We start from the raw sequence: 13075 nt of genomic DNA, 5'->3' as shown, positions 1-13075 counted from the left end.
GTGTTCTATCCCTGCTTGGGGATGCACCCCTCCCTGAGGCTCACTTAGAGCTTCCAGCCGCGCAATCCTCCTAAGCGTTTCGCCCCGTCCCTGGTGTGGGGCGACACTGGACACCCATCGAGAGGAAAGCACCTCCGAGATTCCTAGAGAGGCCGGCTTGGCTACTTGGGGAGCCGGAAGCCCATCCCGAGACACTTCCTGTCCGGTCATTGTTCTCGTACCGATGGGAGCTGAGGTCCCGGTCAGCCGGCCTCATGCTGCAGAGCCAGTGAACTCAGGTCGGGCTTCTCAGCTGCGAACAGTGAGTGAGATCGAAGTGGGTGGGCACGAACGTCGAGGGAGAAAGAGGGGCTGTCCCAGGGACCATGGCCCTAGGAGCGGCCCCTGCGTCCTTTCCCTGGGGACACCAGCCTTGTCTGTCCTGGGGTGGGTGAGTTCCCCACAGCCTTGGAATCCCGGCTGCCGCCCACCTGGGGCCTGGCCCGGGAGAGAATGGACCCAGACCAGCCAAGGGGCCAGACAGGTCCCAGGGACGGGGACGCGAGGAGCCTATACGTGGAGAGAATGGATTGCCACGTTTGGAAATAGAGAAAGGACATTGAAAGGGAGCCTTTGATAGAGGGCCCTGTGCCCTCTGGGACCAGAGGTCCGTCTGAATCTGATCAGAAGTCTGATGAGAGTACTCACAGTAGGCAGTCTTGCACATACACAAGGTGGAACTAGTCTTAAGACCTTCCTACCAGATTGAATTCGGATAGTGATGGAAAGAATAATCCTCCAGAATTAAGGTTTGTCACAGGAATGAAAGTATTGCATTACTTAATAAATTCAGTGTATACAGTAAGTGGTCAGTAAGTTGACATGGGGAAAAGAATATGATCACTTCAATAGCAGCAACAGGGGATTGAATAAGATTTAGCACCCTTTTCCAATAAAACATTCACAGGGGGATAGAAGGAAGAATTTCAGTCTCTTCATAAGCAATCAAACTAGTAAGGTTATGTTGCTCACAGGTTAAAAACAGAAACCCTGCTGGCTTAGCTGTGATAAAGGGTTTCTGTTAATTAGTGAGGGTATGAATTGGCATGGTGCTTGTGGAAAGCAATTTGGCAGTACATATCAACCAGCAAATCCTTGAATAATCCTTGAACTCTGATTATTATAAAGGAATAATTCAGCAAAAAAAAAAAAAAATTATTTACAAAGAAAAACTTTTAAATATTAATAAAATGCAAATGTAAACTTTTACTAAATAAATGGTTCATAAATAGGATATGGTTACGTAAATGATAATATAGCCACAATTTAGAATACTATGCCAGAGTGAGGTAGTTCTATATGTATTGTATTGAAAGATTGTTAAGACTATTGTGAAATACAGAAATTGAGTTAAAAAACAATGCAGGTTGCTGAACAGTATATAACTGTGATGATCTAAAGTATATTTTTGAAAAATAAGCAGTATGTGTGAAGGTGTACATATAAGTATGTAAATGCAGAGAAAATGGGTTAGGACTCCCATCTAAACTGATAAGTACTTTGTATGTGTGTGTGTAGTGTGTATAGGTTATATATTTAATTCTATATATTTCTGTATTACTTGATCCTTTTTCAATGAAGATTTATCAACACGATAGGTTATTGTGTAGCATTTAAAATAAGCATGAAGAGCCGAGTGTGGTGGCTCACGCCTGTAATCCCAGCATTTTGGGAGGCCAAGGCGGGTGGATCACAAGGTCAGGAGATCGAGACCATCCTGGCTAACACGGTGAAACCCTGTCTCCACTAAAAATACAAAAATTATCTGGGCGTGGTCGTGGGCGCCTGTAGTCCTAGCTACTGGGGAGGCTGAGGTAGGAGAATGACGTGAACCCAGAAAGCAGAGCTTGCAGCGAGCCAAGATCACGCCACTGCACTCCAGCCTGGGGGACAGAGCAAGACTCCGTATCTAAAAAAGAGTAATAATAACCATGAAGAATGGCAACATGAAAGTAATCTTTTTTTAAATCTTAAGTGTAATATTTTATCTCACAGGACATTTGGAAGCTATGGAAAATGTAAAAATCAAATTAAAAAAATGAAAAGAACCTTAAAACTACCTGTAATTACACCACCCAGAGATAACTACCCACTGCTAACATGTTTGTATAAAGACTCCCAGTCTTTTTCTTGGGATCCTTTTGTTCACATTATTTTGTATTCTTGGCAATAAAAAATCTTTTGTTGTAAAATCCTTTTTTAAAAAATGCTATGATGATAATTGTGAAAATATGTATCCCTATAGTCAAAAACAAGAATTTATAAAATCATAATTATTAGTAGTACGGTTGGAGATTTTCCTTTGAAAGAAATATCTTAAATCTTAAAATGTATAGTGGTTATCTCTTTGGAGGTAGACCGAGATGATTTTTCTTAATCATTTGCTGCATTTTTTAAGTTTTTACAATAAAAGTATGTTAACTTTTAATCAGGAAAAAATCAATAAACATTATATAAAGCTGTTTGCAATGTGGTTATTATGGGAAGACATTACATATTTACAGTCCGACCCCTTCATCCTATGAGGGAGGAATAGAGGATTCCATGTCCTACAGTGGCCCCTGGCCAGGCACTGGTGAAATTTGCCAGTGTGTTAAGTGGCATCCAGCAAATCTCTCCTTGGTGCTAACAGTGTTTTCTGATTTCTCAGTAGGCAGTACTCATCTTGGCCCTGGGAAGAAACTCAAGAAGAAGCTTTTGAAACATAAAGCTTAGATGGGGTTTGACCTCTGCTGGGCAGCTCCCATCTGTATGAGTTCCCCTGCTGAGCAGAGAAGATGACTGCAGAATTGAGAGAAGCCGTGGCCCTAGCTCCATGGGGCCCAGTGAAGGTGAAAAAGGAGGAGGAGGAAGAAGAAAACTTCCCAGGTCAGGCATCCAGCCAACAAGTGCACTCTGAGAACATCAAAGTCTGGACCCCAGTGGAGGGTCTTCAGACAGGCCTTGATGGATCAGAAGAGGAAGAAAAGGTAAATTGGGGCCTGAGAGGAAGAGGGGAGGAGATACTTGAAGACCTCAAGGAGTTTAAGAGGGGACTCTGCCCCTCTACTTCCACACCTGGAGTCTTATTTCTTGGGTATGATTCTAGCTTCCAGTCACTTGTAATAGGATAGAAATGTTCTCTTCTGATTGATGTGACATTCAGTACTTTCTATAAACCAGTGGTTCTCAAATTTTGCTACACAGAACCTGGAGAGCTTTTTATAAAATCTTGATGTCCATGCTGTATTCTGTTCCCATTAAATCATAATCCAGGGTCCAAGCACAGTGACTCACACCTGTAATCCCAGCACTTTGGGAGGCCAAGGCGGGAGGATCACTTGAGGTCAGGAGTTCAAGACCAGCCTGGGCAACATTGCGCACCTCGTGTTTTTCTATGCAGAAATACAAAAAATTAGCTTGGAATGGTGGGATGTACCTGTAATCTCAGCTACTTGGGAGGCTGAGGTGGAAGGATTGATTGAGCCCGGGAGGCATAGGTTGCAGTGAGCCGAATTAACGCCACTGCACTCTAGCCTGGGCAACAGAGTGAGACCTTGTCTCAAAAAAAAAAAAAAAAAAGCATCTAGGGGTGGGACCTGGGTATCCATGTTTTTAAAAACTCTTCAGGTGATTTCAGTCAGGTTTTGACAATGCTAACCAGAGCTTCTAAAACTTTAATGTGCATAGGAATCACCTAGGGGCTCTTGTTAAAATAGTTGAAGTTCAGATTCTGATTGAGGACGTCTGGGTATGGTCTGAGAGTCTGCGTTTTCTTTTTCTTTTTTTTTTCAAGCTTGTGGGTGATGCAGATACTGCTGCTGATCTTTGCACCACACTTTGACTCATGAGGCTGTACACTGTGCTGTCCTTAATGTTTCAAACGCACCCCTTACCATTACTAGTCAAATGAGGGCAGAGGTTCCCCCAGAGTCTTTCTGTAATAATATCATCAAAACCTTGCTGCTTTGTTCCTTAGATCCCACAAAAGTTCACTTTGAAAATTCTTCCCATATGCTCTCTCCTCTTATGTACTCACTGATAAGCTAGGTTTAGATTCTGGAGTGAGCAGTGAGGTGCAATCAAAGTAATAAGCAAGAAAGTAGCTGGCTTGCTTCTCTGCCCAACTCACCCTGGGGGTTGGAGGAGACTCTGGCTTCCTTTTCTGTTTTTAAAAATTGTTTTATGGCCTCCAGGAATAGATAATTATGTTCTCATTCTCAAAATTGTAATCACACTACCCCCTACCACCAGTTCCCTCTTAAACACGTTCCTCCTTGTCTCTAGAGTCAGAACATATTCTGGGACATGGCGGTAATCCTGAAAGCAACTCAGGAGGCACCTGCTGCTTCACCCCTTGGCAGCTACTCGTTACCAGGGACTCTGGCCAAGAGTGAGATACTGGAGACTCATGGGACCATGAACTTTCTAGGTATGGTTCAATTCCCTGATTCTGAATCTGACCATTGGGGTTTCTCAAAATCTTTTCAGAGACTGTGGTGGGCATCCTGTTTCCTAGGTTGACCAACAGAGTACTGAGGTATTAAAAGTGTCAAGGAAAGTTGGAAAGACAAATGCTGAAATGCCTGTGCATTTGTTACGGGAAGTGCCTTATTTTGCACACAGGCTCAAGACACCAGACAAACATAGGTTTTGTCCCTAAAACCTAATCAACAGCAATATGGCACCAGGTTCAAGAGGCTGAAGAAGAGACCCAGGGCCAGCAAACGACATGGAGTTTTACTAGATGTTTATATACAGGTTAGACAGTCTAGAGGCAGTGGGCTGGGCACAGGAGAACCACATGCCCCAGCGGCACAGGCTGGGCAGGAGAACTGCAACCGCTTGCCAAAGGCATGCAGTTTATATAACATTTTCCCTTAATTCCCTCCCATGAATGACCTCCACCTGGCAGCCTTAATTTAACACAAAACAAGGGGCCCCAATCCCCTTTAGGGCCCATATTCCACTGAAAGGGGTGGGGAATGGATAAGGAATAGATCTCCAGGTTGGCCACTTCTGGATTCCTTTGCTTGGAACTCCAAACTGTGTTCAGGTGTGTCTGCCATACAAGCTCATTCTCAGGTTATGCTTAAGTTGTTGCCATCAGGTGTTTTTACCATACAATAGGTGAATTCCAAACTTACTTTTTAGTGATATTTATTGTTCAGTGAGTTTCATCTCTGTGCACACATGTAAGCACATGTCCTCTTTATATGCTTTGTAGTTAGCATAGGTTAGTGAGCCTGCAAGAGATGCTAGCTGAGGTAGGATCAGTCAACTTTTGTGGTGATTTTGAGCAAATGCCCTGGAGATGTTCTGTTTTCATAGATCTTTGTGCAAATTATGGAGAATTTTGAGCAGCTATGTCAACCATAATGAGGTTCAAAACTAGGTCTTCATGGAGGGTACTGATGGCTTATCAACTTGTTCTCTCTAAGCTAGGACTAAAGAAAGGGTAGTATGTTCTAAAGATCTCACTGGCAGTGGCAGAAGCTTGCCTGTGGAGGAGTGACATTTAAGTGAGGGTCAAGAATGCAGTATCCATGAGTCCTGTGTTTCAAAGCACTTATCGGATGATTGCCAAGCCCTATTCTTTTTATGAGTCTGCCAGATAATTAACACTTTGAACCCTCTCTCCTCCCTAACCAGTTCCTCAGGCATCTGGGGACCAAGTCACTTTCTTAAACCAGTGCTATGGGGAAGACGAGGATCTCCACCTAGATTTTCCTGTCTCATTTTTAATTATTCCCAAACTCTTAGCAACTTCTGTTCCCCACTTTCTGCTTTTTGTTCCATTCTCTCTGGTGCATTCCCCTGCGTGTCACTTATTTTCTGTCTGTTGGCTTTATCAGCCATTCATAGTCTTAACCCCAACAGCTGCACCTCATCAGGAATGGGCTCCCTTTTCCTACTTTGCCTCTTAACTCAAGACCGTGTTCATACCCGAGACTTACCATTTTGTGCTGCCAGCTATTTCCATGGCGATGGCAGGAACACTGCCAACACTATTTCCATGGCGATATCAGCAGGCGATGGCGGAAACACTGAGCTCTATGTGTGAGAGACATCTGAGTGGGGTTGCTGCCCTGCCTGTAGTAACTCTGTGACCTTGAGTAAGTCCCTTCTCTCTCTGGACCTCCATTTCCTGTTCTACAAATTGGGTGTGTTCATTCATTAAGTATAGGATTCGTTGGCGCTCTCCTTCCTGTGTGCCAGGCAGTGTGATAGGTGCTAGAGATACAGAAATGAATAAGACACAACCTTGCTCTTTTTTTAGCTGAAGGAGAACAGTTTCATCATCGTGATGAAATTGTATAATATACATGAAAGTGCTTTGGAAATTGTGATTGTTACTGGGTTTTTAATGTCTGAGCAAGTTTTAACTGCAGTTTTCATATTTTAATTAATGTTGCATTTATTAAAGTTTATTCATTTAAAAACCAATTTTTAAGCCATTAAGCATAACTTTTTACTTCATCCATATGTCTAGAAATATTTGTATAAAAGTGAGAGCATTTGTATTTTTTCTTTAATTTATGTTCAGTTAAGCTTCAAATTTTACAGATTAAATTTTTTAAACATTTTGGCCGGGCGCAGTGGCTCAAACCTGTAATCCTAGCACTTTGGGAGGCGGAGGCGGGTGGATCACCTGATATCAGGAGTTCGAGACGAGCCTGGCCAACATGGTGAAAACCTGTCTCTACTAAAAATGCAAAAATTAGCCAGGCGTGGTGGTGCGTGCCTGTAGTCCCAGCTACTCGGGAAGCTGAAACAGGAGAATCGCTTGAACCTGGGAGACAGAGGTTGCAGTGAGCCAAGATTGCACCACTGCACTCCAGCCTGGGCGACAGAACGAGAATCCGTCTAAAACTATAAATAAAATTAAAATTTTTAAACATTTAATCCTACCTGCTTATCAAATTTCTTTATATAAAACATAATTGCAAATTTGATATCTTTAGTTCTTTAAAACATTCCAAACACCTAACTGAGCAGATTTACAAGTCTTGTAAATAAAATCTTGATAAACACACAGCTTTTATAAATCTAATGAATTGGACTTATAAATTTAGTAAATCAAATTACCCTTCTTATCTCTGAATATAGTCACCAGCTGAGATGGCAGCCTCATGTAGCATTTCAGGTATCTTTAAAAAAAAAAAAAAAAAAGTGAAAGAAAAGTATTGATTTCAAAACTATGGCTATGCCTGTGTTCTAGTTGGTCACAAATTAGTTTTTGGTTTAGTTTTTCATTATTTCTGTACTTAATTTAATTTCTCTAGAGCTACAGTAATCCTACATGTTTTTAAAAAAGGAAAAATACCATTTCAGAGAAACCGAGGTTATACACCCGGATTATTTGCTGATTAATCTTTTTACCCAAAGAAATTTGAACTTGACCAACACCAGATGGACCCTAATTCTCTTTTCTTAGGCATTTGTCCAGACCCCAGGTCTTACTTTACTCAGTGATGAATCACTTGCATGAAAACCTTCTAGGCTACAGTTGCACCTGGTTTTGTAATGGTTTTGACAGGAGACATCATTCAGATAGAAGGAGTTGTTTCCATTATTGACTGTAATCAGTTTAGTAGTTCCCACTGATCTTCATTTTTCATTCCCAACATTCTAAATCTCCCAGTAAGGAGGGTAGGAGTGAAGGTCAGGGAGACAGTGCAGCTATGAACTAAAGTTTTCATGGGCTCTGTTTCTGTTGGAGAGATGCCCAGCTTGGGGATGGGAGGCCCAGGTGTCAGTGATGGGGAGTTAAAGCAAAAGAGGAAGTGAAAAGAACCAAGGGAGGAGATGTTAGATGGGAGAAGAATAAAGTGGGATGTAGGAGGAGATGTTAGATGGGAGAAGAATAAAGTGGGATGTAGGTGTTAAAGTAACAGTAAAGAACATAAAGAGAAGAAAGTCAGCAAAAGAAAAACAGAAGAGGCATGAAACTGTATATGGAAAAATTCAAAATATTTCACACAAAAAATTAAAAAATAGGAGAGGAGAGAGATGAAGAGTCAGTAAGGAGTCAAGATAACAGGAAAAAATAAGAAAGCAACAGCAAAAGAAAAGATAGAAGAGCAAGTAAACTACAGAGAGAAAAACAGTACATTTTTAAAAAGCAAGAGATAGCAGAACAGTAGGAATAGAAATAACCAGAAAAAGTTTAGCATTTTAGATTTTTTTTTTTTTTTGAGATGAGTTTCACTCTGCCGCCCAGGCTGGAGTGCAGTGGCATGATCTCGGCTCACTGCAACCTCCACCTCTTGGGTTGAAGTGATTCTCATGCCTCAGCATCCAGAGCAGCTGGGATTACAGGTGCCCGCCACAACACCCAGCTAATTTTTTTGTATTTTTCCTAGAGACGGGGTTTCACCATGTTGGCCAGGCTGGTCTCCAACTCCTGACCTAAGGTGATCCACCTGCTTTGGCCCCCCAAACCAAAGTGCTGGGATTACATGAGCCACCACACCTGGCTTTTTTTTTTTTTTTTTTTTGAGATAGCGTCTCACTCTGTCTCGTCCAGGCTGGAGTGCAAGTGCAGTGGTGCAGTCTCAGCTCACTGCATCCTCCACTTCCCAGATTCAAGCAATTCTCCTGCCTCAGCCTCCCAAGTAGCTGGGACTACAGGCATGCACCACCACACCTGGCTAATTTTGTATTTTCAGTAGAGACAGGGTTTCACCATGTTGGCCAGGATGGTCTCAAACTCCTGACCTTAGGTGATCTGCCCACCTCAGCCTCCCAAAATGCTGGGATTACAGGCGTGAGCCACTGCGACCTGCCAGCATTTCAGATTTTTATTGTTTGTCATATCTGGGGCTCTACTATATCCAGCACTTGGGCATTTCTTTCCTCTGACACTGCTCATCTTGTCTGAATGATTGTGATAGAATTTCGGATTACCATACTCTTAACCAGGCAATCAAACCAGGCTGTTTTCCTACCCCCAGTATTGCTTTGTACCACTCCAACATCCTTGTCCCACCCACTCATATCATCGGTTGGATGGTCATCCTGTAGGATATTTCCCTTCCATGGGTGCTAGTCTCCCCACCGTGCAGTAGCAGCAGTTATAACCTGAAGCTCACAGCACTACTGCTCATTTCTGAGCTGACATCACCAGTGGGAATACCTCGCTCCTCTACAGGCTTGCCACCCATTCCTGTTTCCCTTTATTTCACTTGCCTTATTTCTTGAGCTTGGTTTAACTGACAAACACTTGTTAAGGGTTCACTGTGCCAAAACTGGGTTACATGGTTGCACATTTCAAGGTCAAGGAAAGTGAGGGTGCAGAGGAGACAAACATAAAGAACTATGATGTTACTGATAGCAGGACTCCTTTTTGATACCATTAGATTCTGAAGCAATGTAAAGCATCCAGAGACTAATCAGTATCATAAAGCTTCAGGGTGTTTTGATGTTCTCATGATATTTTCTGGCATTGTGGAGCAGGCTATGCCATAACTCAACAAGATCAGCTTTCCTTGACACAATGCTAAGCTATTCCTATGACACAAGGGTAAGAGTTTGCCATGTACGGTTTCTTTTTTAATTCTCCTAGTGTAGCTGTCTATCACCATAGCAACTCCCCTCCCCTGAGCATTCATCTTTCCTTCTGACCCCTCACAACATCATCAGTCAGCCTGAAAGTTGCTGCACACATTCAGAACACTGACTGTATTCCAGACAATGCCTTAGTAGTTGACATAGAGCAACTCCATTAATATACTCACAGCCTTATGAGGTAGATACTATTAGTATCCCTGTTTTAGAGATTGGGAAACTGAGGCACACAGGAGTTAAGTAGCCCAAAGTCATGCAGCTAGTTAGTGTCAGAGCAGAGATTTGAAACCAGGCAGTCTGGCTCTAGAATCCATGTTCTTAACCTATATGCTGCAGGACCTCACAGCGTTTCATATGCTTTTGGTTGCTGTGGCTATCTTGGCAGCCAGTGTTACCCTTTCTGTCCATGCTTATCCTTTCTTTGATATCCAGTATCCTCAGACACAGAAACCTCGGTTGCTAGATCTTTGTTTACAGGTAGCAAATCTCCCTAATTAACTGGTGGGTTGTAAGCAAATCCACACTAAGTAGCTAAGGTAAGAAGGCAAGCCTAGGGAGAGGCTCGTGTCCTTCATAACTGGTCTTCATTGCAAGGGCAGTCATCATACAGCCAGGAGGAGCGCTGTCTGGAGATTGGGCCTCCCTGGCATGAGGCAGTGGGGTTAAGTGTCTAATGGAGGCAAGTGGAAGTTCTGGAAAGACCATGAGTCAGTGGATTCTGCTGTAGGTAGAGGGGAGGGCAAAGCCCCAGCTGAAGAACCTATGGAGGAGAGGTAACATGTGATGGGATTCTTTTTTTTGATGAAGCCATTTTGTGGAGGTGCTGAGATCACATACTCCCTTTTATGACTTGATGATCCTATTGTTTTTCTAGGTCAGAGAAAGCTAACATTTGTATTGTCTGTTTCTTGGTTCAGGTGATGAAACCAAGAACCTACAGTTACTGGTTCCAAAAACTGAGATATGTGAGGAAGCTGAAAAACCCCTCATCATATCAGAAAGAATCCAGAAAGCTGATCCTCAAGGACCTGAGTTAGGAGAAGCTTGTGAAAAAGGAAACAAGTTAAAGAGGCAGAGAATAAAGAGGGAAAAGAAAGATTTCAGACAAGTGATAGTGAATGACCGTCAGTTATCTGAAAGCTTCAAAGAAGAAGAAAACCAGAAATGTAAGAAATCTGGGGGAAAATACAGCCTTAATTCTGGCGCTGTTAAAAATCCAAAAACCCAGCTTGGGCAAAAGCCTTTTACATGTAGCGTGTGTGGGAAAGGATTTAGTCAGAGTGCAAACCTCGTTGTGCATCAGCGAATCCACACTGGAGAGAAACCCTTTGAATGTCATGAGTGTGGGAAGGCCTTCATTCAAAGTGCAAACCTCGTTGTGCATCAGAGAATCCACACTGGACAGAAACCTTATGTTTGCTCAAAATGTGGGAAAGCCTTCACTCAGAGTTCAAATCTTACTGTACATCAAAAAATCCACTCCTTAGAAAAAACTTTTAAGTGCAGTGAATGTGAGAAAGCCTTTAGTTACAGCTCACAACTTGCTCGGCACCAGAAAGTCCACATTACAGAAAAATGCTATGAATGTAATGAATGTGGGAAAACATTTACTAGGAGCTCAAACCTCATTGTCCACCAGAGGATCCACACTGGGGAGAAGCCCTTTGCTTGTAACGATTGTGGCAAAGCCTTTACCCAGAGTGCAAATCTCATTGTACATCAGCGAAGCCATACTGGTGAGAAGCCATATGAGTGTAAAGAGTGTGGGAAAGCCTTTAGTTGTTTTTCACACCTTATTGTGCACCAGAGAATTCACACTGCAGAGAAACCTTACGACTGCAGCGAATGTGGGAAAGCCTTCAGTCAGCTCTCTTGCCTTATTGTCCACCAGAGAATTCACAGTGGAGATCTTCCTTACGTATGTAATGAATGTGGGAAGGCCTTCACATGTAGCTCATACCTACTTATTCATCAGAGAATTCATAATGGAGAAAAACCTTACACATGTAATGAGTGTGGGAAGGCCTTCAGACAGAGGTCGAGCCTCACCGTGCACCAGAGAACCCACACCGGGGAGAAGCCCTATGAATGTGAGAAGTGTGGTGCAGCTTTCATTTCCAACTCACACCTCATGCGACACCACAGAACCCATCTTGTTGAATAACAAGTAAGGAAGAGGAAGACCTCCAGCATTGGTCATAACCTTCTGCCTCCCTAATGAGACACCTCTTTGCTGTTTTCTTCCTCCTCTATGAAAGTGAGGGCTATGTCCTTAAAAGTTAGAGTTTTCAGGAATGCAGCACAAAACACAAGAAAAGCATTTCAGAGGCTAATTTAAAGAAAACAAAAAGTAAGCACCTAAAGGCAAGGACTTTGTTTTAACTGTACCTTAAGCGGTCATGTTTTCTGAAGTGGAATGTGGCTTTCTTAGGAATGGGTCATACAAAGCTAAGTGGTAATGATGCTATTTGGGGAAAGGTCTTTTTTGCTTAATTTTGTTTTTTAAAACTCTGATGATTGCTTAAGCAACAGGCAGGTTATCTGCCTGGTTGAATTCTGGTTGAACTGTGTATTCTAATATTTCTGGTTAAGTGGTGACTAGGTAAGGAAACCACTTGGGGTATCAGTTCAACAATTCACTTATGAACGTTTATAAGCTTTCCATTTCCTAGGTAATTTTTAGAAAGTCAGTCAAAACAAAAAAACTTTACTGAAAATGGACAGAAATAGGAAATGGACTTTTTCCTTACTGTCTATACCTCTTGAACCTTGGTATTGTAAAAATCTGGGGACCTCTGAGTCTATTCTGACCATTCCCTAGTCTGCATGGCCAAGCACTCAAGGATTGATGGACACCACACACCAGCTATATTCATTTGCCCAGATCAACAGCTCCTTCTCCAAACATCTCAAGCCCCCAATTCCCATCACATTCCATTTGGGTGAGATGCAACTAACAGCCCCTTCCTGGATAAAGGAGTCAAAGAATAAAGCTTGCCTAGAGGCATGCCCCAGTTGTCTCTGCTGTCATTCTGCTCAAGTCCAGGCAGGGGTCTCAGTTTGGGTTTCATTCTGACATTCTGGATGGTGTTCAGAAGAAATGGTGGCGCTCTTCTCATTCTGAGAGGACCTAAGAGGGAAAGTGAAGGGAGAGGGAAGGTGGAAGTAAGATTCCTAAGGTCTTAATTTGATTTTTTGAGAAATTCAGAGGTGTTGGAATATGAAAACTTTTAGAGGGATGAAGAAACTGGCTAAGGTAAGATACCTTTGTTACCATTGAGCCTTTACTCCTGGAAGAATGGTTTATTAAACTATGCAGTAGGTAATATGTAATAATATTGCCTTGTATTTATACAGAACTTTTATTCTTTGTTGTGTACCCTTATGTATTGACCATGATACCTGGCATGTATCTCACGCATTAACATAGATCACTACCTTAGTCCTTACAACACTGAAAGAGGTGGTTGCCTGTTTACCTGAGAAT

The 13075-nt window shown here is 42.5% G+C and overlaps 1 protein-coding gene across 3 annotated transcripts; it reads left to right on the top strand.

Annotated features, from left to right (window-relative positions):
* Positions 1-207: 207 nt before the first annotated feature.
* On the top strand, positions 208-12602 carry ZNF35 (zinc finger protein 35). Of its 3 annotated transcripts, none has more exons than XM_011981118.1 (4): positions 208-301; positions 2690-3008; positions 4306-4450; positions 10506-12602. In XM_011981118.1, exons 2-4 carry the CDS (start codon positions 2817-2819, stop codon positions 11750-11752), a joined length of 1584 nt encoding a protein of 527 aa, XP_011836508.1. In that variant the 5' UTR covers positions 208-301; positions 2690-2816; the 3' UTR covers positions 11753-12602. The 3 variants fall into 3 exon arrangements, with proteins under 3 accessions (XP_011836508.1, XP_011836510.1, XP_011836509.1); XM_011981120.1 differs by having other exon boundaries at positions 208-278; positions 2693-3008; positions 10506-12597; XM_011981119.1 differs by having other exon boundaries at positions 2693-3008; positions 10506-12597.
* Positions 12603-13075: the final 473 nt, after the last annotated feature.

Source organism: Mandrillus leucophaeus, unplaced genomic scaffold, assembly GCF_000951045.1.
Source record: "Mandrillus leucophaeus isolate KB7577 unplaced genomic scaffold, Mleu.le_1.0 Scaffold22, whole genome shotgun sequence".
NCBI classification, from domain to species: Eukaryota; Metazoa; Chordata; class Mammalia; order Primates; family Cercopithecidae; genus Mandrillus; species Mandrillus leucophaeus.
This window is presented reverse-complemented; position numbering and strand designations above follow the sequence as displayed.

Coding starts and splice junctions, on each gene's coding strand:
- ZNF35 (XM_011981118.1), top strand. CDS start 2,817: ATGACTGCAGAATTGAGAGAAGCCGTGGCCCTAGCTCCATGGGGCCCA. Junction 3,009..4,305: donor GATCAGAAGAGGAAGAAAAG/GTAAATTGGGGC, acceptor CCTTGTCTCTAG/AGTCAGAACATATTCTGGGA. Junction 4,451..10,505: donor TGGGACCATGAACTTTCTAG/GTATGGTTCAAT, acceptor TTCTTGGTTCAG/GTGATGAAACCAAGAACCTA.